The sequence below is a fragment of the Colossoma macropomum genome, unplaced genomic scaffold, assembly GCF_904425465.1.
Source record: "Colossoma macropomum unplaced genomic scaffold, Colossoma_macropomum, whole genome shotgun sequence".
Taxonomy (NCBI): domain Eukaryota; kingdom Metazoa; phylum Chordata; class Actinopteri; order Characiformes; family Serrasalmidae; genus Colossoma; species Colossoma macropomum.
The window spans coordinates 10458821-10485648 of NW_023494809.1; the positions used below are offsets into that span (position 1 = coordinate 10458821).

General features: G+C 40.1%; 1 protein-coding gene across 3 annotated transcripts in view; it reads right to left on the reverse strand.

Moving 5' to 3' along the window:
- The window catches only part of LOC118799217 (raftlin-like), a 146300-nt gene that overhangs the window by 12129 nt on the left and 107343 nt on the right, over nt 1-26828 (reverse strand). For all 3 annotated transcript variants that reach the window (XM_036558956.1, XM_036558955.1, XM_036558954.1), the window contains exon 8: nt 12654-12757. In XM_036558956.1, the coding sequence (XP_036414849.1) occupies nt 12654-12757 (104 nt within the window). The remainder of the gene's footprint in view (nt 1-12653; nt 12758-26828) is intronic.

A 26828-nucleotide genomic window follows, 5' to 3' on the forward strand; every position in this document is an offset into this window, starting at 1 on the left:
ATTATGTGCATTTATCTAAAATGTAAAAGTGAATAAGATTTGGTTAACAGTCTTTTTTGTCACTAACTTAAGTCGTAAATGCACTAAAGAGAAGTTCGAGAATAGCAGCACAATAAATAGTGTAATTGTAATCATCTTTGTAAGACACACCCCTCTAAAACTTGTCAAGACCTTTATGACTGACAACCTCTGCATGAACTCTGAGTCTGCTGGAAGTAACCGGACATTCTCTGGCGTGTCTCATCCTGAGATTTTTAGAGTGAGATGGTTGTAAAATAAAGTATTTTAAATATTTATTTGATCAATTCAGCAGATGCCCAATAGCTTCTGCTGTGAGTATCAAGTCCATGTGTTTTCCATTGTTTTTCTAAGTACAGATAGTAGACATTCTGTCATTCTTGTTGATTTTAATGCCTGTATGTAATGGCTATGTTTTATAGATGTAAATGCTAAATAAATGTAACATGTATATCACAAATATAGCCAATTTATTTACTATCTAAAACCACCAGTGAACCTACACGAGTCTTCTGAGTTTTTATATAATGTTGATGATAAAATAGTCATAAATCTGAAAATAATACGTTTTTTCATTGGGGACTATTTTGCCTCACAACACCCTGCCTGTACCTCTCCATCATGAATGAATTAAAATACATTCTGAGCCAAAGCTTTATCACAAAATTTGGTGTAATAACTTTCTGTGAGGAAGCTTTTAGAGGTGGACATCTGGTTCCTATCACCACTACTGTGAGCAATTCTGACTCGTTAATTATCTCTAGAACCGAGCGTTTCACACCAAACCACTCTGAATGACTTTGTGTGTGTCTTAATCATTTATACAGAAGTTTTGACAAATCGGAGTTCCCTTTTAAATATAGATCAGAATTTGTTTTTTCATGATTACTATTAACAAAACTACATTTCTGCTTGTGTGCACTGTTGCAAAACTGTGACACTGAACTGAATACACTGCATATCAGTTTGCTAAATCACAAATACTGTATCAGACCACAAAGCCCAAAGGATGATGGTTGTAGAGACAAACTGCTGATTAAATGCATGTAAATAAACCAGTCAAAGCTTTTTCCCATCTGAGCTGACGTCCTACTCTGGTGAGCATCTATAAAAAGGCGTCACTTCTGGAGCTATTCTGTTTATAATGGACGGTCCATTATGGACCCTGCACATAAACGCAAGTGCTTATTTGTATGTGTTTAACCCTCTGGGGTCTGACGACATTGGCTGCCCTGTATCCATTCAAAAAGCAGTCCATGCTGAAACATTTCTTATAACTGTATAACTGTAGAATGGGTGGGGCTAAATTGATATAGGAAGAATAGCTAGATTTTTTTATGACATCACAAAAACAATGAATTCCAAACTGGCTGCTTGCAGCTTAGTTTCCATATATGGACAGTAAAATGACAGTGTTTACATACTACACACTTAAAAATGATGGTTCTTTAATGGATCTTCATTAAAGAAAATAATTATATATAGAACCATGAACACTTGAAGAACCCTTTGCATGATTAAAGGGTTCTTTGCATCATGAAAGGGTTCTCCAGATTGATGAAAAATGTTCTGTAGATGGTTCTGTATACCATTCAAAAGAGTTCTTCTATTGTTTCAAGCTTGACGTCGTAACAATAGAAGAACCCATTTTCAAAAAGGTTCTACATAGAACCATCTATAGCACATTTTTAATAACCCTTTCATGATGCAAAAAAACATGTTAATTATGCAAAGGGTTCTTTAAGTGTTCATGGTTCTATAAAGAATTGCTGTCTTCACTAAAGAACCCTTTAGGCTCATATTTAAGAGTGTACATCACAACAAACTCTTTTATTCCAAAAATTTGTTTTTTCCATGATATTGGCCTTTAATTTATTAACAATGGTAATCAATGATACTGTACAGATGTGGGAGATAGAGATGAGATAAAAATGCAGGTATATTCCTTTAAACCTTTAAAAACCCAAAATATTAATGTTTTCAGTGTTGCAGAGCAAGAGTTTGGGACTTTAGCCCTGCAGAATTTCCATGCGAAGGTAATGTGAGGAGAAGCTAAGAAGGAGATTCATAAAGAAAAACACAATGTCTCCCTGGGTGGGATATCTGCAGTGGCAACATGAAACTCTCTCTCTCTCTACTCTATCATAATGAGACAGTAGGAAAGATAAGCTGAGTTTGAACGCCAGGCTCTTGGGCCGCTGCTGTGTGGCTTTGAGTTTCTGGAGCACCTCATATAAAGTAGGGCCTCAAGAGCAGTGCAGAGAGCAAGAGTATACACACATGCACTTCAAATAAGGTTTGTAATCCTCTGAGGACTTGGAGTTGTGTTTCTAAACATTCTTCATCTCTCTCACACTCCCTTACCACTCCCTACCCCTCCGCCCCCTTTCCTCTTCCACTTTCTTTCTTTCTTTCTTTCTTTCTCGCTCTTTCTCTCTCTCTCTCTCATAAGCTCCCACTCTCTCTCTCTCTCTCTTTCACTTCAACTCAACCTCTCTCGCCCTCTCTGCTGCATGCGCCTCCCTGAATCCATACCAGAAAAGTACTTAGAGGGTCTCTAACGTCGTGGAGCTCAGAACAAATCCTGCTCCTTACTTTACCTTGCTAAAACGCAGTGGTCTACGAGAGCGCCTTAGCTACAATCCTCCAACATCAAATGGGCTTTAGATCACGGCACAAGCTGACAATCAACACCAAATGCCTCGTTTACCCCCTGCTTTGCCTGCTGCTGGTTCACTCTACTGATGGAGCCGGATATTTAAACAGAGGGATTCCTGCTTAAAAGTCAAAAAGGAGAAAACAAGACTTTCATAAAGAAACTCTAAGCTTCACCCCATTAAAGGGCCCATATCACTGAAAAACAAAGGTCTTTCATGAAACAAGAGTGTGGTCCAGAGAGCCACAAGTCAAGCCCTGCGTCCTAAACAAGTCAGTATGCATTCTTCAGCAAGTTTAATGCCATTTCAATACTGACCACCAACAATAATATCAGTAATATAGACTTTTACTGACAGCTTTTTGGTAGTGTATAGATCAGGGGTCAGCAACATGTAGCTCTGTAGTCGCATGCGGCTCTTTTACTGTTCTGTTGCGGCTCCACTGCAGAATTAGATTTGTAGGTAAAACTAAAATAATCCTCCTTCGCAGTAAAATAAAGCTCTGCTGATCGTTCAACACAGTTTTAACAAAAAATGGTCTTAAGGTAGGTAACGTAGAACTGCTAATTCACCCTTTAACCCTAAAGATCAGTGCGCAGACTGCTGGTCAACATTGCAAAGCAGACAACAATCTCATCTAGCTCGTAGCTAGAAAGAATTAAGACAAACATCAACGAGCAACGAGAAACTGTCAAACACTAAAAAGTCGCGAGGCTGAAGTCAGTTTCTCATTTACCAGCTTCTTTCTCATTCCACTTTAAATAGTGCTGCAGTTACATTCTAGCGCCTCAGGCACCATTTAAGGTGGAGCGGGAAAATTCAAATGGGCGAATGAGAAGCCGACTTCAGCCTTGTAAAAAGTCCACGGTTAGGAGACATTTTACAAGAAACTATTCTACTTTTGAGGAAAAGTTTCCTGTCGGAGATGCGAGAAAAGCGGCTATAGCTGCGCTGAAGCTTATAGCAAAGCAAAGTAAGGCTGTGTTTTTGTTTATATTATATTTTTAGCCTATACTAGTATATTAGCACATACTGAGACATATTTACAGCCAAGATGGCAAAATGGACATTAAATGCTGTGGCTCCCAAGGTGGTTTGACTTTTATTGAAAGGACAAAACGGCTCTTCTTAACATTTGGGCTGCTGACCCCTGGTATGGTTAATTCCTTGAAATAAGTGAGGCTATTTGCCAATCAAATGACACTATCATTAAATAAAGTTATTAAAACGAGAGAAACTCTCAGGAAATAAGTTGAAAAATCTTACAATATTCTCAATATTCAGTCTCAAAGGTAAGCAAAATTATATACTGGACTAGATTTGAGATTATTTTACTTTCCAATATATATATATTTTTATTTACACACAAAAAACAACATAAAAGTAGCTAATGACCACCAATCTGTATCTGCTGTGATCTAGTGGTCAGAGACTCTACAGACGATTAAGGCTAGGACTGGGATTACCACACACAATAACACATCATCAGAAAACTCTTCAGTTTAAGGGGGAATTCCATTCATTTCTCAAAACTGTTGCGTAATTCAGTTGTTAAGATGTAAACAAAGTCATTCAGAGTGGTTTGATGTGAAATGCTTCATTGTAGAGAAACTTACAGATTTCTTTACAGTGATGGTGATAGGAACCAGGGGTCACCATGTCTACAACACAAATATAGCCATTTTAATTACTATCCACAATAATCATTATACCTACATGTGTCTTCGTAGTATGTAATGATGGTGATGGTGTATAATGATGATGGCGGAATAGTGACAGGTCTGAAAAAAGCTTCTCCTAAAACTATCAAAAATCATAATCATAAATCTCAGGCATGAGAAAGAGTATTGATAACTACTTCATGTAATAACTTTTTGCGTGGGAGTTTTTAGAGGCGTAAATCTGGTTCCATTCACCACCACTGTGACTCGGCAATTTCTCTAGAATGAAGCATTTCGCACCAAATCACTCTGAATGACTCTGTTTACATCTTAACCGTTTAATTATGCAGAAAAAAAGACGTACCTGAAACAATTTAGACCATAATTAATTGACAAATGTAGTCTTCTGCACAATGCCTAGCAATTTTTGAAATATGGATGGTCGTTAGTACAACACGAGTGCATTGAAATCTTAGGATGATTTGAAACGGTCAATTAACCCCCCCCAATCCCTCCTTAATTACCAAAGCAGTGCTATAATAAAGAATAAGCAGCTCCCTCTCAACTACGGGACGTGAAGGCTCTCTCGAATCTGGGACAGCTTTGATTAATTAGCCGTATTGGTTGGCATCGTGTTGTGGTATTTCGTGAAAGTTTAAAACGGCCCCATAATTAATCAGAGGAGACCATGGAAGGGCTTGGAAAGCATGACAGTGTTTGGGTGGGGGCGCTCGGGGATCAGGTGCTGAGGTGACAGATGGAGATTACGCGGCCTCGCCTACACCTAGCGTCGCCGGAAGCTTCCAGGAGCCATTACAGGAATCATCAATTTGCTCCATTGACGTTCCATTACACTGAACAAACAGGCCATGCTGCCCCCCAACAAACATTACACCTGGCTGAATGAGACATTTACTATAGCCCCAAGCCCTCTGACTTGCAGACTCGCAGTCTATACTCCAGCACTACCTAGCCCACTACGGAAGCCTGGGCCAGATATCAATCACTTTACTCTATAGGAACGCATTACACGCTATGTTCCCGCGACCCCACACGCTTCCAGCTGAATACGCTGCTGTTAAAACTACTGAGACTTCTGACACCTGCGTATATTGTAAATCTCGCTGGTGCTGAATGAACTCATACAGTGTTCATTCCAGTTCCATTTACTCCACGCAGAGTTACGCTGGAAAGAAATGCAAGGTGACAGATTTGCTTTGAGCGCGCATAAATCCAAGAATCAACGTCTGAGCCGAGTCTAATACAAACCCCAGAGCTTTTCACTACTCATCTGTCTCGATCCACGCTGTGACATGAGGGAAACGGAGCCAAAGGGTGACTCTACACATTTAAACCTACGTGAGGTGAAATTCCACACGGCTTCTAATTCTGACTGAGAGAAATGCAGTTTTTTTTCCAGTGTAAGTAGAGATATTGAGCAAACTAGTCTTAGTTCATCAGTGAAGACAAATTTCCCTCATGGAACGAATAAAATAAATAAATAAATAAATTGCTAAAATAAATAAATAATAACTAAATAATTAAATACATTTGGGTTTTTGAAGACAGATGGTGGATGAATGCTGATTTATACAGTCGTGAGCAAAAGTTTGGGCGCCCCTGGTCAAATTACCAGTTTTACTGAAGCAAAAACAAGCTCACACATCCTCTACAGAGACCTCATTCTGCAATTTAAGATATTGGAAAAGAATAAAACATAAAATGTGGGATGTGCACACAGTTATAGCACATTTTAGGTTGTATTTTTTCCCCATAAGTTAATCTTTGTCCATAGAGCCATCAGGCTCTTCAACTCTTCCCAGTGGGGCCAGAAGAACAAGAGAAGAGAGCTGAGGGATGAGGATAGATGAGGACTGAATCTGAATCTCACGCTAAATCATAGGTTTATTTTATCCATCTGCAGATATGGACACCTTACTGTACAATAGGGGTGGGAATCTTTAGGCACCTCACATTTCGATTCGATTACGATTCAGAGGGCTGCGATGCGGTTATAAAACGATTATCGATGCATCTTTTTTTCTATACATGATTTCTATTTTCTCTCTGTCTGAGTACTTTGTAGTTTTAAAACAAAATATTTGTAATGATCCGTAATGCATTTACGTCCAATATCTTTTATTAATAAAACAAATGGAAGTGATGTGGTAAGTGAACTGGAAGGCTCTCATTCACTGCTCTGGTTTGGAGACGCTGCTGCCACTCATCTGCGATAAAATGCGCTGTTAGGGTGAAATAAGGTCCAGTGGTCATGGATGGCCACGCAGCACTTTATAGCCGTCCTGCCTGTTTTCTTTAGTGATTTTATAACTTCGGTTTTGGTTTCGTGATAAGGGGGGCGAAAAACTGCAGGTCACGTAGCAACGAGGTTTCGCCGAGCGAGTAGCGAACGAAAAGGAAAAGAGAAAGACAGACGAACATTTGGAGATGAACGGACTTATTCGCATTTATAAGCAGCGCACTTGGTCTCCTGGTACGTTAAATCTGCAGTGAGAGACTTTCAAACACTAAAAAGTTGCGAAGATGAACTCGCTTCTCTTTCTAATTTTCCTGTTCCACCTTAAATGGTGCCGCAATTACATTCGGCGCCTCGGTCAGAATTTAAGGTGGAACCGGAAAGTTCAGCTGGCGAGTGAGAAGCGACTTCAGCCTCGTAAAACAACCGAAGCTGAGAGACATTTAACAAGAAACTGCTCTAGTTTTGAGGAAAGGTTTTCTGGCGGAGATGGGAGGAAAGCGGCTGTAGGCGAAGCTTAAAGCAGAGCAAAGTAGGTCTGCGCACTTGTTTATATTGTTTAGCCTGAGACATACTGGACATTAAATGTTGCGGCTCCCAAGGTGGTTTGATTTTTGTTGAAAGGACAAAATGGCTCTTCTTAACATTTGTGCTGTGACTCCTGACCTAACCTGGCTTTAATGCAGAGGGAGCCGGTCGGATTTCTCGCTCATCCAGTTGTGTTTTTGTTATGTGCCGCCACAGACTGTCCGGGCGCTGCACTTACCCACTTCCAAGTTCCGCCTTTTGCGTTCCGTCAACATTACGGTATAAATTAAATATTTAGAAAATCGATTTTTAACGTTTGTGAATCGATTCAGAATCGTTCACGTCCGCATCGCGATGCATCTAAGAATCGATTTTTTCCCGCACCCCTACTGTACATATTGCACTTTCTGTACCCCCTATCACGCATCTTGCACATCTGGACCCTCCACACCTAGACACTTTATTTCAGTACCGATATAAGCACATATATATTCAATATTGACATTATATGCCGTTACCTGCACATCCTTCTATCTATCTCCAGTAAACAGTGTGCACTAAAGTTTGTAAAAAATACGGGGCATTCAAACTTTTGCAGGCGTACCTGTTTGCCTAGGCAGGCATACCTACTTGCATGAGTAGTACCTACTAGATGAACAGGCTACCCCCCTCGTCAAAAAGGACTCGTAAAGTGCTCAATCCGAAAAAGGTAAACAAACGAAAAAAGTTGGGATTAATTAATTTGTGAGTTTAATAAATATTTGGGAAATTATAGAAGTGCTGACTGAATTATTTTAGTGGTCCACATTACACATTAAAGGGCCATTCCTTTATACGTTTTCAGTTATCAGTGTTCTCTCACTACAATATGCAGCATGCATTACACAAATGCATCATACAGACTACTGGAAAGCCCCTCACTGCAATAAAGAAATCATGACTGCTAGCGTAGCCCCTCTTACAGAGGCTAATAAACACAGATGTCACATTCAGCTTCCTAACAGTAACATTAGCTATCTGTCTTCCCTCTACATTAGCCAGCTAAAGCCATTTCTAACAGCCCACCTTCATCTATCTGCCTCAAAGCAAAGTAGCTTTCCTCCCACCTTCAAGACACAATAGAAGGGGGTCTTCTAGTCTTTAAACTAGAAAACCTCACTCTAGAGACTACTGCAGCAACGCTGTAAGAGGCTAAATGGCAGCTCATTGCCAGTGTACCTACAAGGCTTCCACACATTTCTTCCAGTGTGAAAGTAATGCAGTTTTGTGCTGTCAGTTGAAATATATCAGGAACACTAAGCTCTAGTTTGTTAATGTGTGATGAGGCTTTAACAATTAGCCACATGTTTAAATAGTCACTGACAATGTGAGGAAAACATTAATGCATAAACGCATTATTTACTTTAAATAATTGCACTCTGTAATGCCTTATAATGCTTATATGGTCATTCTGACAAGCTGCAATACATTACAGGAAGTGTAGAGGGCAATATGACTTCTGTTGTTTCACTGCACCTTCAAAGCACATCAGAAAGGGTCTTCTAGTCTTTAGACTACTGCAGCACCACTGTAAGTAGCTAAATGGTATGTTTAGAACAGATGTACTGATGGTTACATTTTTCATTATTGCCTACAAGGCAACCTACAAGGCTGCAACTAACAATTATTTCTTTTCTAATAACCAATCTATTGACTATTAATCAACTAGTAAAGTTACCAGGCCTTGAGTCTTTCGTCTCACTTTTGTTACAGTGCATCCAACATTCAGAGTCTCATGTGCGTGACAGGCGATTGTTCTATGGTGCAGTGAAACAACAGAAGTCATGTCGCTCCCTACACTTCCTGCAGTGTATTGCAATCTGTCAGAATGACCATATAAACCAGGGGTGCACAACTCCAGTGTCCAGCAGAGTTTGGTAGCTTACTCAAACACACTCACTAAACCTGGCACTTAACAGATGAGGGTAATCAGGCACGTCTGAGCAGGTAAATCACCAAACTCTGCTGGGCGCCAGCCTTCCAGGCCCGGAGCTGTGCACCCCTGATATAAGAGAGTGCATATGTTTTAAAGCAAATAATTCACGGTTAATTTTTCTCACATTGTCAGCACAAAACTGCCTTACTCTCACACTGTGTGGATGCCTTGTAGGTACACCATCAGTACATCTGTTCTAAACATACCGTTTAGCCTCTTACAGTAGTCTCTAGAGTGAGATTTTCTAGTTTAAAGACCCCCTTCTGTGTCTTGAAGGTGGGAGGAAGTTTCGAAAAGCTACTTTGCTTTGAGGCAGATAGATGAAGGTGGGCTGTTAGAAATGGCTTTAGCTGGCTAATGTAGCGGGAAGACAGATAGCTAATGTTACTGTTAGGAAGCTGAATGTGACATCTGTGTTTATCAGCCTCTGTATGAGGGGCTACGCTAGCAGTCACGATTTCTTTATTGCAGTGAGGGGCTTCCCAATAGTCTGTGTGATGTATTTGTGTAATGCATGCTGTGTATTGTAGTGAGAGAACACTGGTAACTGAAAATGTTCATGCATTAACTGCATAATTAAATATTGCCTTAGTTTCTCAAAACAATTAGTTATGTTCTCAAAGTATTGACTTAATTTAACAAAATAATGATTTATTTGTGATAATGACTGATTATTTTAAATTAATGACTTAGCTTCCCAAAATATTGACTTACTATGTTGTAATAATTACTTATTTTCTTAAAATATCAACTTTCTATCTTGTAATTGTAACTTAATTACCTGAAATAATTACTTTATTTTGACATAGTATCTGAAAAAAATCTTGTAAAAATTAGTCAAATTTCCAGATATTAAGTCAATATTTCAAAATAATTAATTATTTTAAGATATTAAGTCAATGGCATCATTTTGGCAGAAACACAGAAAGAGAACAAAACAACATAGGTTATTCTCCTCGTCCACCTGATGTGAATGTGCCTCTTTGGAGCTGTTCACAATTCACATGATGAAGATGACCTTTATCACTGTAGTCTGGGATCATTCTGGAAGTTCGAGAATTATCCACAATTTCTGTCCTTATTCATCCAGCAGACCAAATACTACTAAGAAAAAAAGTCCTTTTACATGCTTTATGACAGAAAATCTACGTTCGTAATGACCTGCTGGTGACCCTCCTTGACTGGGAGCTGGACACACTGGGGCTGAAGAGCGCCAGTAATCGATTGACCCCTCCTGTGCCCTTTCTTTAACAGTGTTTTGACAGCTAGAACCTCGTGTAGAATTTCTCCTAGACTTTCTCCACCCAGAAAAGGCACTGAACACTGCGCAGTAACAGTATTTAAACCTTTTGTTTTCTTGAAAGTTCCACACAGACACACAAAGCAGTACATTCTCCACAGCAGAAACTCTATTCCTACACTTTAGAGAAGACAACACACACATTCTGACAAAACACATCTTTTCAACACAGAGTGAAACCGGTGGTTTGATAGAGCCGTTCACATTCACTCATTTGCATATTTCATTCTCAACCCTGTGACGCTTTACGAAACCAGTAGTTCATTTTCAACGCGACGTGTGAGATTTTGCATATTGTGCATTCTGAGAAATGTGTTGAGAGTTAAAAACATGCAGGATGTTTTTTTCATGAAAAGTGAGAATGGGGAACGTTAATGCTGCGTTTGGTGCAGGTGTGAATTGGATTTGCTTGAAAACAGAAAGACTGTGTTAATGCTATAAGCAGGGCTGGACTAGGAACTAAATTTAGCTCAGGACTTTTTTCTAGACCAGCCCACTACAAGATAGCGACCCCCAAAACCGCAACAACCCCTTCTTGTGACTAAGCTTGCTACACTACACGGACAAAAGTATTGGGACACATACACATTACACCTACAGCAGCTTTTCTGACCTCCCATTCTAAATCCATAGGCATTTATATGGAGTTGGTCCCCTTTGCAGCTATAACAGCTTTTCTTCTGGGAAGCTTCCCACAAGATGTTGGAGAGTGTGTGTGGAGATTTTTGCCCATTCATCCAGAAGAGCATTTGTGAGGTCAGACATTGATGTTGGACGAGAGGGCCTGGCTTACAATCTCTGTTCTAGTCTGTTCCAAGGTGTTCTATGGGGTTGAGGTCAGGGCTCTGAGAGGGTCAATCAGGTTCACCCAATCATGCTTTTATGGACCTTGCTTTGTGCACTGGGGCTCAGTCATGCTGGAACAAACTGTTCCCACAAAGTTGGAAGGATACAATTGTCCAAAATGTCTTGGTCTGCTGAAGCATTAAGATTTCCCTTCACTGGAACTAAGGGGCCGAGACCAACCCCTGAAAAACAACCCCATAGCATTATTCCTCCTCCACCAAACTTTACAGTCAGGTAGGCAATGTTCTTCTGGCATTCGCCAAACCCAACCATCAGACTGCCAGAGAGAGAAGAGTGATTCATCACTCCACAGAATACATTTCCACTGCTCCAGAGTCCAGAGGTGGTGCTTTACATCACTCCAACTGATGCTTGGCATTGTACTTGTTGATGTAGGGCTTGCATGCAGCTGCTCAGGAATGGAAACCATGCCATGAAGCTCCTGGCTCACAGCTTTTGTGCTGGTGTTAATGCCAGAGGAGGTTTGGAACTCTGAATCAGCAGAGCATTGGCAACTTTTATGAACTATGCGCTTCAGCACTCTGCAACCCGCACTGTAATTTTACATGGTCTGACACTTCATGGCTGAGTTGCTGTGGTTGCTAAACGTTTCCAGTTTTTAATAATCAGCTTATCGTGGAATATCTAGGACGGAAGAAATTTTGTGAACTGACTTGTTGCAGCAGTGGCATCCTATTACAGTACCACGCTCTTATTCAGTGAGCTCTTTAGAACGACCCATTCTTTCACAAAGCAGACTGCATGGCTATGTGCTTGATTTTATACACCTGTGACAATGGGACTGAATGAAACACGAGAATTCAATGATTAAGAGGTGTGTCCCAATACTTTTTTCCATATATTTACAGTGAGTGGAGGCATATTTCCAAATAACATGAGTGTGGACATGTCAAAGATGCTGTAACTTGGCTAAGAACTGGAGTGACTGCTGGTTAGCTAGTGTGTGATGGTACATAAACATTAAGCTAGCCTTCTGTTGCTTTAGTGTACTGAATGACCTGGCTGACCAACCCCATCTGTACAAATTGTGTACTTTCTTTGTTTCTTTGAATCTTGTTTACGTAATTGTCCTTCTCATGGCCAGTCCATCCTTGGGTATAGGCCAAAGGTTGGTCTGTTAACTGTGGCTCTGTAAGGTCTTGCACTTTGAGGAGGCTCCTCCATCTCCACCACAGTTGGTTACAGTTGTTATCAGAATTTGCATAACAGAAACCCATTCAATTCTACCAAGCATAACGTCCCACAGCTGTGAATCAAGATTACCGCAGCACCACTATTAGAGGTCAGTAGACATGTTTACAGTGGATGTGGGAATGGCTGCATTTTTCATTTTGGCCAGAGTACCCCTTTAATTCTAATAACAGCATACAATGAAACAGCGTCCTGCTACCTGTTGGTCTTGACGACTGGTGTGGGCAACACACAGGTCAGCTTCCATCCAAACGAGGCCAGCGACTGCAGGAGAGGGATGTAGTCCGACTTCACCTGCACTCCCTGTATGAAACACAAACACACAAAACTTCATTATTTCTCAGACACATTTGAATAGACCAAACTGCTAGAAATGAGAACCGTGAGGATATCAAAGGCGGTGAATTCTGAAAGAGACTTTAATCAAAGGGGAATACGATCTGGGCTTCTTTTCATTGCGGCTCATAAAGACAGATGTTAATATAAAAGATGTATTGTGAGGAAGCTTCACAAATAAAATTCGGATTTTATTCAGAGAGCCTGTGTAATGAGTTGTTTTGAGCGTTTAGAGACGCTGTGTGTTTTGTTAGTGAGCTTCGGCTGGTGAGCTCATCTTGATAACTCAGGAAAAGCAGTGCGGTTTAACTGCACCTGCCACAAAGGAAACCATGTCGCGTGTCAGCCTGGCGTTCAGTCACTCACAAACGTGCGCACAAAATGATGGCGCTCACACTTATGCACCACAGAACACTGTCACAGATATGCACGTACGCACGCAGACAGATGCCATTCTCTTGCGGAAACTGTAACGGTCCCAAAGCTAAAGCTGCTACTTCCGAAGTTGATTTATGGGCAGTTGAGTATACGCTTACAATGGGAAGTACAATAGAATGAAAAGGACTGCTACAGCACAGTGTGCATATATAACCAGCGGTGGGCGATGATATATTATCACTACCATGATGAATTACAACAAGATGCTTTATATATCATGAGTATCGTCTGTACTTCTATAACACTGAACAACTGCATGAATCATGAAGAGAAGTTTGGACCAATTTTGTTGTAAACAACAACTACAACAAAGTAGAATGACTAAAAAAATGTATATATATAGCCTTTCATAAACTTCGCACTGCAGTTGTGCTGGCGAATTAGGCCTGTTCCAATTTGTTGGCATTGTAATAATTTAATACAACTTCAGAAAAACTTAGTATTATTACACTGAGTTCACACTGGCAGAGGTGTGGCGCTACAGGTGAAATCAGCACTCATTGAAAATGAAATCATTCATTTTCAATGAGCGCTGACAATTTTCAGCAACAGGAGGTAGCGCGAACATTGGTGATGTGAAGTGGGCGGAGTCAGTGATGCGACAAAGTTGAACAAAGTTTAACTCTGTGCAAATTAGAAGTGAAGCAACATGGCATTTACCAATAGGAATTGAGCAGGATGGTACGTGCTTTATCTCCGGCACAGTGACGTGTTTTTTTGCTTTTTTGGTTCCAAGATGTTTGTTCATATTAGAGTTGGAGGAATGGAAGCGGTGCTTACGCTGCAAATAGACAGCATAGAAACACAGAAGAGATCCACTTCTAAACTCTAATTCTCACACTGAAAAAACTAAAACTAAAGTTGTATTTTTTCTCAGTAATTCTTGCATTCTAGCCAGTTTTGCAGTGGAAACTGTAGTTTTGATTTAGTTTCAATGTTTTTTCAAACTGTTTAGTTAACTATAATAACCCTGATCAGTGGAACCATGGCAACCAGAGGTCAGCTGGAGTCCAGAAACAATCAGAGTCTACTGGCAAAAAGTCACTGCTGGTGTGAATGCATGGTGACAATGATTTTATATTTTTGTTATATTGCCTGGCCTTAACCCAAACAACAAAAAAGATGGTTGAAAACGTTGCACACTTTTTGCATTCAGTTGTCGCTGGCTGCTGCATGAAGCAGACGGGAAGGAGCCATTAGAGAAGCTGCAGTTTGCGAAGTTCAAAATAGACTTACTATTTTGGACATAACGTTGTGCTTCACATCACATTTTGAATGTCTGTAGAGGTCTGTCATGAGTATTAACCCAGCATTTTCTGACATAATTTAATTGTTGAAGACTTTTTTATATTAGCATACATAGTTGATTTTTATAGGTCTACATTATTTGATTTTTATCTTAAACTGAGAAAAACAAAATAAAAGTTCTTAATTGTGGCTGGTCTAATGGCATGTTGGTGTATTCAGCTACTACAGCTAGCTAGACTAAGTATGCTAACTCAGCAACTCTTTCTAGCTAATGCTAAGAAGAGTAAGGTGGGGTGGTGTAAAGCACGCCACCACTGGACTCTAAAGAAGTTGAAACGTATTCTGTGGAGTGATGAATCACTATCACATCTGTCAGTCTGATGGATGAGTCTGGGTTTGGCGAATGCCAGGAGAACATCACCTGCCTGACTGCATTGTGACAACTGTAAAGTTTGGTGGAGGAGGGATAATACTATGGGGTTGTTTTCAGGGGTTGGCCTAGGACCCTTAGTTCCAGTGAAGGGAAATCTTAATGCTTCAGCAGACCAAGACATTTTGGACAATTGTCTGCTTCCAACTTTGTGGGGACAATTTGGGGAAGACCCTTTTCTGTTCTAGCATGACTGAGCCCCAGTGCACAAAGTAAGGTCCATAAAGACATGGCTGGGTGAGTTTGGTGTGGAAGAGCTTGACTGGCCCTCACAGAGCACTGACCTCAACCCCTTTGAACACCTTTGGGATGAACTAGAATGGAGATTGTGAGACAGGCCTTCTCATCCAACATCAGTGTCTGACCTCACAAATGCTCTTCTGGATGAATGGGCCAAAATTCCCATAGACACGCTCCAGATTTTGTAGAAAGCTTCCCAGAAGAGTGGAAGCTGTCACAGCTGCAAAAGGGGGACCAACTCCATATTAATGCCTATGGATTTACAATGGGACGTCATAAAAGCTCCTGTAGGTGTAATATGTAGGTGTCCCAATACTTTTGTCCATATAGTGTATTTTAGTATAAAAATTACAGCACTTTTTATATACAGTATATATACAGTTCCACAAAGTAGTCTTGGAACACTCTCTGAATACAATGCATGTCTGGTTTATTTTTTACTTTTCAAGCTAAAGTGATCATTTGCTCATTCATATCTCTCCAGTACTGGCCCGGCAAATGCTGTTTGTCCTTGGTGGTCTCCATTCATTTTATATAGGACCACATTAGAAACAACCATGCACTTTCTCAGCGGCCCACACACTTAGCTGAACATCGGGAATTTTCTTTGTCCTCTAAATGGCCAGTCCATGCCTGTGTGTAGGCCAAAGGCTGGTCTGTTAATTCTGGCTCTATAAGGTTCCTGAACTGCCTTTGAGGAGGCTCCTCCATCTCCAGCACAGTTGTTAACAGTTGCTATCATCATTTGCATAACAGAAACCCATTCAACTCTACCAGGCATAACACCCCCCATCTGTGCCTACAATACTACTGCGGCACCACTGTAAGACGTGAGTAGCCAAAAGTGGTCTTGGGACAATCTCTAAATACAATATCTGTCTGGTTTATTTTTTAATTTGCAAAATAAATTTATGATTTATTCATTCGTATCCAAAAAAGTTATACAACCAACAATAACGACCACCATTAAAAACTTAAGTAAAGCAAGTAAAAGTACTCAAACAGTAGTGGAACAAGCATTAGTGTCTCTTTCCGTTATGTAGGTCAGTATTAAGTATTCTATTTAGGTTAGTATTTTTTGCATGTCCCTTCATTTGGATGACAGATTAAAGTCTTCTAAGCAGGGAGTGCATGAGTTTGTACAACTCAACATTCTCAACCAGGCTTGGTGGATTTTCTCTTTTTCTCAGCCAGAGGTTTTGAACACATCTTCTTTCCATCACTTCAGTACATTTACATTTGATTTTGGGTTTACCAATGTATCTGCAATCTTTCTCACCTACATTGTATTACCAAGAGACACTGTTTTTGGTCAGATTAATTCAACTCATTAACCCCTAAAATGACCTGGGTCCACTGGCAGGCCCAAAGTTTTATTACATGCTTCTATAACTAAGAATAGCTAAACCAGTTTGCATTGAAGTCACTGTAGTTACTGAATAATAAGCCTTAGTATGTAATAAGCCTGGGATTTTAAGAGGTTCATTTACATTTTGTAAAGCAATATTTTAATAACATTTTGAGTCAACTATGTTGGACAGTGGCTTTCCCAGGATTTGGAGATCCCTGGTCTGAACATGATGTGTGCCCACATTTGCTTTAGTGTCCCAATATTGCTTTTGGGGGTCAGGTCGATGTCTTCTACACTCACACGTTCTTTATTAAAGAAAATGCTTCTTTAAAGAACCATGAACACTCAATGAACCTTTTGCATGATTTAAGGGTTCTTTGCACCATGGCTTCTACAGATTGATGAAAAATGTGCTGTAGATGGTTCTATGTAGAACCTTTTTGAAAACGGTTTCATATAGCACGTGTTCCACTACTGTTACAAGCCAAAGAACCCTTTTCTGGTACTATATAGAACCCTTTTTGCTAAAAGTGTTCCCTCTTAAAAAGATGGTTCTTTAAGGGTTCTTTAGTAAAGAAAATCGTTCTATATCGAACCATGAACCTATTGTAACAAGCTTAACATTGTAACAATAGAACCTTTTTGGGTGCTTTATAGAACCCTTTTCCAAAAGGTTCTATATAGATTAGTCTACAGCACATTCTGAAGAACCCTTTCATGATGCACAGAACCCTTTAATTATGCAAATGGTTCTTTGTAGAACCATTTTTATTAAAGAACCCTTAAAGAAGCATCTTTTTTATGTGTGTCGTTTTCTATTGTTCAGTTTGCCCCAAGGTATTGATTGATTTCGTTTATGTCAATAGATTTATAATATAACTGAAATAATGTACTTTTGAATGTAGTAAAGCACAGTTTCCACAATACTTTATCAAATTATATCATTCTTTAAAAACAAGTGATAGAAAAGACTACTTTTGAGTGTAGTGAATATGAATTAATGAGTGAACCTTGAGAACATGGCATGCGTTGTGGCCGCCAAAATGCACACATGCACATACACTATATGGACAAAAGTATTGGGACACCTACATATTACACCTACAGGAGCTTTTAAGACATCCCATTCTAAATCCATAGGCATTAATATGGAGTTGATCTCCTCTTTGCAGCTATAACAGCTTCCACTCTTCTGGGAAGCTTTCCACAAGATTTTCGAGTGTCTGTGGGAATTTTTGCCCATTCATCTACAAGAGCATTTGTGAGGTCAGACACTGATGTTGGATGAGAGGGCTTGCCTCATCCCAAAGGTGCTCGATGAGGTTGAGGTCAGGGCTCTGTGTGGGCCAGTCAAGTTCTTAAACTCCAAACTCACATGCCTTTATGGATCTTGCTTTGTGCACTGGGGCTCAGTCATGCTGGAACAGGAAAGGGTCTTCCCCAAACTGTTCCCACAAAGTTGGAAGCGTAGTTCTCCAAAATATCTTTTTATGCTGAAGCATTAAGATTTTCCTTCACTGGAACTAAGAGAGCCAACAACCTCATAGCATTAGAGCCTGACTTTAGACACAGAATAACATACATCATGCTAGATGACTAAGATTCAATTCCAATGGTGCAATGTGGAGCTGAACTTTGGGGACCACTGAGCCACAATTACAACATCCCATCTAGCTGAGTCGCCCTTTTGCCCGGACTGGAGCGCATAGTTGTGGGCAGTGTGGTAAACGTCTGAGGCAGACTTCAGAGGCTTTAGGGCCCTGCTGGAGCGAGCCTGGTTATTTACATTGGCTTGAGCTGCGGTGGTTGCCCAGAGGGAGTGTAGATAAGGTGAGGAAGGGTTTGTATTGGACCTGGGCCAGTGGAGCACTGCGTTTTAAAACAGCCAGGCACATGAGCTAAGGAAAACTGTGGATGCCTTTTTAAATGCCTTTTCATCACTCTTTTACCATGGTGGACAATGAAGTACAGCAGAACCAAGACCAGAAGGGAGGTTAACATTGCCATCTGCACTGCCTATGCACTGCCATTGCATCGATCAAATGATTTTATTTGTTCCATAATATGTGCAGTAGGTGTTACTGTGCCTTCAAAACTACACTACGATGTGTTTTGTATTTTCTTATCTACCACACAATCACCATCCATTTATATTTATGGCATTTTAGCAGATGTTCTTATCTAAAACGACATACAAAATTGATTTGTTGTTCACTCAGAAAATGTATCCTTAGCTGGTGCAAATAGGTTAGAGTCCAAAAATGCCCTTGAGCTAAGATACTGCTAGAAAGTCAGTGCTGATATCTGGATTAGTAATGCACGCCGGCAGTTTTTTGGATTCGACTCCTGCCAATGAAATTCAAATCCACTTCATTTAAGGCCCAATTCCATTTCACCCCTTGCCCCTACCACTTAGCCCTTAGCCCTCCGTTTTGCACGTTCACACCTAGGGGTAGGATGTCCTGATTTTTGTTGAGAAAGAGGGGGGGCTACGCAGCCCTCCAAACGGAGGTTTTCAGAGACACACTCCAAACAGAGTGTTATGAAAAAAATGAAAAACTGGCAAGATGGCTGAGCGAGCGACCAAAGAAACCCACAAATGTGAGTATTTTCTCAGTTAAAAATGACGACAACAATTGTATTCACTTAGTTTAATGTCGTCTCAATTTATTATGGTTTTATTCATAACAAGCTTAAAAAAATGTTAATAGTATGCTAATGTCTTGGTAGTTAGCTAGCTAAACTTCACATTCCACCTTAAATAGTCCTGCAGTTCTGAAGTGCCAGAATGTAACTGCTGCTCCATTTAAGGTGGAACAGGAAAATTCAAATGGGGAGCTGGTGAATAGCTGACTTCAGCTTCATATCACTGAAGAATTAGGGGTGGGCGATAATAAATAATTGTCGTATCCCCTCTTTGAAGGCATATGATTCCCTATATGTAACTAAAGCCCAGCAGTGAGGTTGCTGAACTTTACCCTCCGCTGCTATCACTGCAAACTGGCAAGGTCACCTACAAAGCACTGCTAGTAGCCTGTTAATGAAGTGACATTGTTTTTGATTTGAGGGTCCCATTTCAAAGGAAAAGATCTCAACCACTAGGTGACACTCAAAAACAAGGGGTATGGGTAAAAATAAGAAATGGGATTGGGCTTAAACCAAGAAAGCACCAGAGCTGGTGGTAAAGTTACACAGCAGAGATTGAGCCATCCTAAACATTTTTGAGTATCTATGGATTATAGTGATATGATGCAAATTATGCTTATTACACATAATGAGGGGTGGAGTAACGTCCTGAGAGAATCACTACTGTGGTCAGAATTCTTTGATAAGGAACCAACTGTTATCTTGTTTCTCTTTTCAGGAGACTGAAGTTGGCTTCGTATTCACCAGCTTCTGGTCCACCTTAAGTGATGCAGCAGTTACCTTAATGGTATGCCAGTGCCAAAATGTAACTGCAGTGCCATTTAAGGTGGAATGTAAATTTGAATAGGAAGTTGGGAAATACAAGCAAATTGCAGCTTCTTTTCCACAATGTTGGTTATTTTGTTGTAGTACCAGCCAGCATTGTTTAAAGGTGGTAATTATACAAACTCACACTACTCAAACTCAGACTCTTTCCTGTATTACACACTCCTGCCGTCAAAATGTCCCTCAAGCCAATTACAAATGAAATAAAAAAGACACAGAATCGACAGAGTCGAGGAGTCGACTCCAAGCATTTCGACTCTTAGAGCCATTGGCTGAGAGTCGACTCTGTAGAATTGATTCTTTTGGAATTGACTCACCATCATTAATCTAAATAGAAAGATACGCATACAAGACATTTTTGTAAGTGCAAGACTAGTGTTCACAGGCTCAAAAAAAGGTTGAGCTCAATGTTTAGATCTCAAATGCATGAAGATATGATGACAACAGTGGATAATTCACTCACATCCTCAGAAGATGCATTTTTTACCAAGTTTCAGATTCATCCACTTGGGGAAGGGGACCGAATCACAACCCACATTATAAAATGTACTTCTGCATTTTGAGTACAATTACACATTTCCACCAGAGGGGTCTCCAAATCCCCCAAACTTACGTAGCTAAATAATTAAGGTTGGTCTCTGATTTTGCATTCATAGGGGTACAATTTAGGACTCATGTCATTTTGTCAGCCTTCTATTTCATTCAACATTGGTCAGTTTCTGAGTTCAGGACTGCTGTTGACCAGATGTTATTTGCATGGTCCAACACCCAAAAATATCCAGATTAGAAGGGCTTTGTGGTCACTGATGAAGGTATTGAGGATGGTTAATACAAACTGAGTTACAGTCTCTAACTGTACTCAACCAAGGTGACACTCCAAGGGGTTTCCATTAAAGTGGTCTTTGAACATCAGGACCTTGACTTCCTCCTCAAAGACATATCTAGAGGCACATGGGTAATAAAGATTGACCTCTTATGATGAAGTTACGTGGAAACTCAGATAAGAAGAGATCTACTTATTCCACTAAGTAACTAGAGTTTCAATATTTTGAGCTGGAGAACCTCTGACCTCAATCAGACTTCTTTTTTCTTTTGAACTGCTCTATCTTCCCCCTTTGAGTTCAGTAGGGTATATCCGGATGTGGACTCACACAGAGAGAGTGAAAATTGTTCTTTGAAAATGTGGGTCACGTGTTTTTTTCTCACCTCTGCAGGAGTCAGAAAGGATACCATTGCCAAAGGACACGTTTTAATGATCTTTCTGTCTTTCTGATATCACACTGGCCCGACGTCTGAAACGACCTTCAAACTTCGCTTTCTGCTTGCACTGTATGACAGAAGCACAAATTAGAGTTGAGCTGACTCTTAATAAGTACAGTCACGTACGCCAGGGCTGTCCATACTTTTTCAAAGAGGGCCAGATCTTACCATGTCAAAATATCTGATGGCTGAAATATTGTTCACAAATGATTCAAATGATTAAGTTTTCAAAATATCAAAAATACAACCATGCAGAGCAAATAATCGAACTGAGAGTCTTGTTGCTGATCCATTCTGAGAATCCGTGTATAGCTCTGCTGCCAGAGGAGTTACGGCATGTGCATTGTGAACTACTGTGTTTCCTATCACTGTATAAAAGATGCACGAGGCTTCTTTTATTGTTGGATTGCTCATTCAGAGTTATTTTCATCGGTAAGCGCTTATAACAAATTATTAATTTGTTTATTCAAAGTATCAATAAAATATGTCTAATGTATTAAGTATATTCCTATGTAAGTGTTTACATTTTCAAAAATATGCATGAGACAAACCAAATAAAAATCAACATTTTCAGTTTTGTTGGATCATATTCTTTACATATCAAATAAATACAGTGATAGAATTCAGAAACCACTTTATTAAACGAAAAGAGTGGATTAAACAGCTTAAACAGTCACATTATTGTTCGGCCTTAAAGGGTTAATATTTACTGAACTGCTGAAATTGCTTTGATAAAAAGTTGGCGCTGTCAGACTCTGAGAGCTGCAGGTGCTTTAGTTTCTCTCCTGAATATTTACTGTAATGTTCATGCTTTGTTTCATGTCTATTGATCTTAAATTCATTACAGTCTATTGACAAATGAGGGCACATTTGCTGTGGCTCTTTGAAAAAGTATTTAAATTTCTATTTCGGTTCTCAGTGTTCAGGTTGTGCCTTATGGCCGAAGTCTAAATGCCACCATCAGGTGAAAGGAAGAACTGCAATGTATTGTCTGGTGGGCCACTTACAACACACTCTACAACAAAAACAACGGGCCACTTAAAATTTGTCCATGGCCCGCATTTGACCCTAGGACCAGACTTTGGACACCCCTGACATACGCGCTTCATGCTAGGCTATGTTTAACACTTGCCCCCTCTGTGACTCCGGCCTTCAAAGAATCTTTATTGGCATCCTGATGTCACAACTTTGGGCCAAATCTAATCTCAGATCTAATGTGGTTTCCTTGGACTGATAAGGGGTATTACATTTCCCACCACAACACACAGCTTTTGTATAGCTGCGACACACTGTACTGGGCTAATAGCATTAGCGCTGGTAACTTTCCTCTGTCTGGCCGTTTGAGCTCGGAGAACCTAAAGCAATATTTCAGTGAAAATCAAATTTACACAATTTTCCTCTTTATCCTGATCAGCCGAGACATGTTTGGTGTCTGAAGTTTGCTTCTTTAGTTTTGTACTGGAGCCATGAGGCTAAAACAATGGTGGAAGCTTTCAGCCACCAGGTTAACAATGGGAAAACCTGCATGCCTAAATTATCTGGCACTTGCAAATTATTCTATAATATCAGATATGCAATTTTGACATTTTCTCATGTCAAGGAATCGTTTTTTTGGACTTTCAGTTACATGTTGGTCCTTCTAAAAAACAAGATGTGTTATTCAAGTCAAGTAAGGTTTATTTATACAGAACATTTTGCAACAGACATTGTTGCAAAGCAGCTTTACAGAAAAATCTGGGTCCAAGCCCCCCATGGGCAAGCCAATGGTGACAGTGGCAAGGAAGAACTCCCTAAGAGTAAGAGGAAGAAACCTTGAGAGGAACCAAGACTCAAAAGGGGAACCCATCCTCCTCTGGTTGACACCGGATACCAAACAATAACAAAAGAGCAATATGAGCAGAGAATAAGGTTTTACCATCAGTGTAAAATATTAAATTACAGAAAAGGGGAAAAGCAGGTTATGCAATGGCTATGATTAAATAAAATAAAATATTAACTTGTTTAAAATCAACTACAAATGTATTTTGACCAAGGGAGCACCAAACATTTGCATACATTTGTAGTAGTGGGCTGTATGGCCAAAAACACAGTAGAATTAAAAATCATTTTGTTAAGTACAGGGTGGCACAGTGGGTAGCGCTGTCGCCTCAGAAGGGACAGGGTTCGATTCCCCGGCCAGGTGACCAGGGTCTTTTCTGTGTGGAGTTCGCATGTTCTCCCCATGTTGGCATGGGTTTCCTCTCACATTCCAAAAACATGCAGTCAGGTGAATCGTAGATACTAAATTGGCCATAGGTATGAGTGTGAATGTGTCTACCCTGTGATGGACTGGTGACCCTCCCCTGAGTGTTTCCTGCCTTCCTCCCACTGAGCACTGGGATAAGTTCCAGCGCACCCCAAGGATAAGTGGTTTGAAAATGCGTGTGTTTATTAAGTATCGGCATTTAACATGAGCCGCTCTGACTTCATTTACATCTTAATCATTTAATTATGCAGACATTTTGAAAAATTGGGCCCACAACTTGGTTACCTACTCTCATAGCTACATAACTTACATATTTTGTAGTAGTTGTAGTAGTCAAATAATTTATAGAAAAAATATCGACTTATAAGTCTTTATTGTTGCCTTTTTATGCATATTTAATCTTCATTATCATATTTTAAGATTACTAACGATAGTAAGTCTAGGGTTTTAATGGGTTTCAAGAGTTCATTAGACGGGCAGCTATACTGCAGGGCAGTTACACTGCAGGTTGAACTGATTAAAGAGAGATACGAACATGGCACCAGTAGCAAAGCATTAGATTTCTCCACAGATACACCAAGACACTTCAAAAATATGAACGCAATCTCCTTTTTTTTGTGAGGAAAGCACAGATGCAGAAGAAAATCACTCCATGAACATAGATTGAATTCTGAAAATGTAGCCTTTGGACGCCTCAGGCAGACAGTTTCATTTTTAGTAGTCTGTGGATTTATTCCAAAGATATCTCCCAGCCCTGCTCTCGCTGTGTTTATTAGCAGAATGTTCTGGAAGCAGGCGTCATAGATATTGTGGAGGTCGTTTTTGTGTTAAATGTTGCGATTTTTGCTCCTTTCACTTCCCAGAAACCTGCTGAGAGGACCACACCTCTATCGGAGGCAAAGTGGTGATTACACTCTAAGAAAAGCGTCTTCCTGAGCTCGTCAACACCTTTCTAGCTTCGTTGGTGGCAAAATGTCAGCCTGCTACTTGCAAAGCTCCAGAAAGCTGCACTTTCAGCGAAGACTTCTACCATAAACTTCTTCCAGTGGAAGATGTTTCAGCCTTCGGACGCATTTTAAAATAGTTCTCACCTTAATTGTAATCGATCCAAAGTTTAATTATAGGTTTTTTTGGAGCTATGAAGCTAATGTAGCTAATAAGCAATGGAAGTGCAGCAATTAGCACTGTACAAACTGCATGTGTCAATCATCACAAATTTACCTCAAACCATGCTGCATTGTGAAGTAAAAGGACTTGCTTATAAAAAGGAAAGAAGTAAGTCACAAGTAAAAGTTTTTATAAACTATATAGATAACAGTACGTCATACAGCGTCAGAAACAACATAAGCAAAACTATTAGAGAATACTCAACAAACTGAGGTATGTGTGATGATGTAGGCCGGCAGTTAGCATAATGCTAATTGTTTGGGTATAAGCTTCCATCAGTTTAGGCCAAAAACTTGGTCAAAGATCGAGAAAAACAAATCATAACAGCAATGATATTACTAATTATCCTTAGCCCCCCTATTGGGTTTCTAATAGTATGTTAGCGCTAAGCTAACACTGGTAAACATGAACACGAACAACATGAATCTTTTTGCTGTTTGAGATTAAATATGAACATTTGAGTCTTGTAAAAGATGTTTCATATGTTTTTTTCTGATGCTTGTAACAGACATGAACATATTTTACCATACCCTGACACTGAGCTGCTGCTGTTTTCCTTTCCTAACAACCAATTGAAACCCCTGTTGGGCTGCCACTCATATACACAGTCAGGGATATATCTAGAACTTCCAGAAAGCCTAGAGTGAACTAAATTGGGCCCACCCAAAACATGAGGGGAAATCAAAACATGATTGGCTGATTCTACTGTAATTTCCTGATTATGTTAGCGTTTAGTCTGACAACTTAGGCCTTCAGTTCATCTCCTGAAGTCCTAACCAATGGGAGAGCTTGCTTGGCTGTATCTACCTAGAAACCACTGGGGAAAATTTCTGATTGGACAATTTTCTGTTGGGTTTATTTCCAACTAAAACTTAACAATGAATCAAGAACATTATTACAATAACAGAGGAGCTTAAATACAACAATTTTGATGATTCTTTGAAATAAAAAACTAACTACAAATTAGTCAGTAGGTGTCAATGATTACAGCAATCATTAGATGTCCTCTGAAGGTCCAGAAGGCTCCGAGGGCTTCCATTACCTGTTAGCTACTTTAGCTTCATGAAAAACTAAAGAAATATAAACCCAGATTTTGGATACCAAATATACCTTGGCTAAACCACTACATTTTGAGTAGGGGAAACTATGTAAATGGGATGTTTTGCTGAGTGATTTCTCTAACAGCCTTTGTTTTTAGACGGTGGAAGTTCACCGCGAGTCTAATAAAATGTGGTTTAGATGGTTTCCTCCTCAGCGGATCAAAACTAATAAGTACGTTGCCAAGGAGTAAATCTTGGAGGATTGCTCCTCAAGGAAATGTGAAACGGGAGAACACTGGCTGTTCAGGGGGGAAAGCGGGGGGGCGCCCGCTGATAACGGCAGGCCTTCATTGCATTATATATCCAAGGTTGCGTTGTCTATTGATTTTCTTCTGCGACCAAGAATAGAGTGCTCGCTCAATTTGGACTGCATTGTACTCGCATTGAGTGATGTGATGCAACGCGAGGAGCGCCGTTAAAACTGGCACCTCAATCTTTCGTCCTCGGCAGTTCCTTTTATGCAGGTTGACATTACCATAGAGCACTTCATAAAGAGGCTATGGGGACATCTCAAAGGGAAATAAAGACTCCGCCGAACATTGCAAAACAGGAAATAGCGTAGTAGTGGTAGTAGTGTGCTTAAAGTGCACTAGTTTGACTCACTTAGTGTCATTTTTTCCAAAGCCATTTCCTTGCCACCTAAATCAAAGCAATCAGTGATTCCTGTGTTCAGTGAGGCCGCTGGGATAATTTGTCACGAAGTGCATGAATTGCTCATTATATAAGAACAATAACTATCAGTGTAATAACATCCTGCACACGTCCTGGTCTCTAAATTGAATCGTAAAGAATGGGGACGTCAAGCTAGCTTAGATTTGAATTCGGCACATCCAGCCAGAGCTGGAGTGAATAATGTTAAGACAGTTGCTTTGTGCTCTTAGCCTTAGCCAGTGAGCAATGCAGGTCACGGCACAACACAGAGAGTGAGGTGTGTGTGTGTTGGGGGGGGGTATAGACAGACAGCTGTAGTGAATACGAATGGCAGCTGTGGCTACAGGGTTAAGAAACTCGATTACTGCGATAGCATCAGAATACACAGCGATTACCACCACACACACATACACATACACATTCACACCCCACATGCT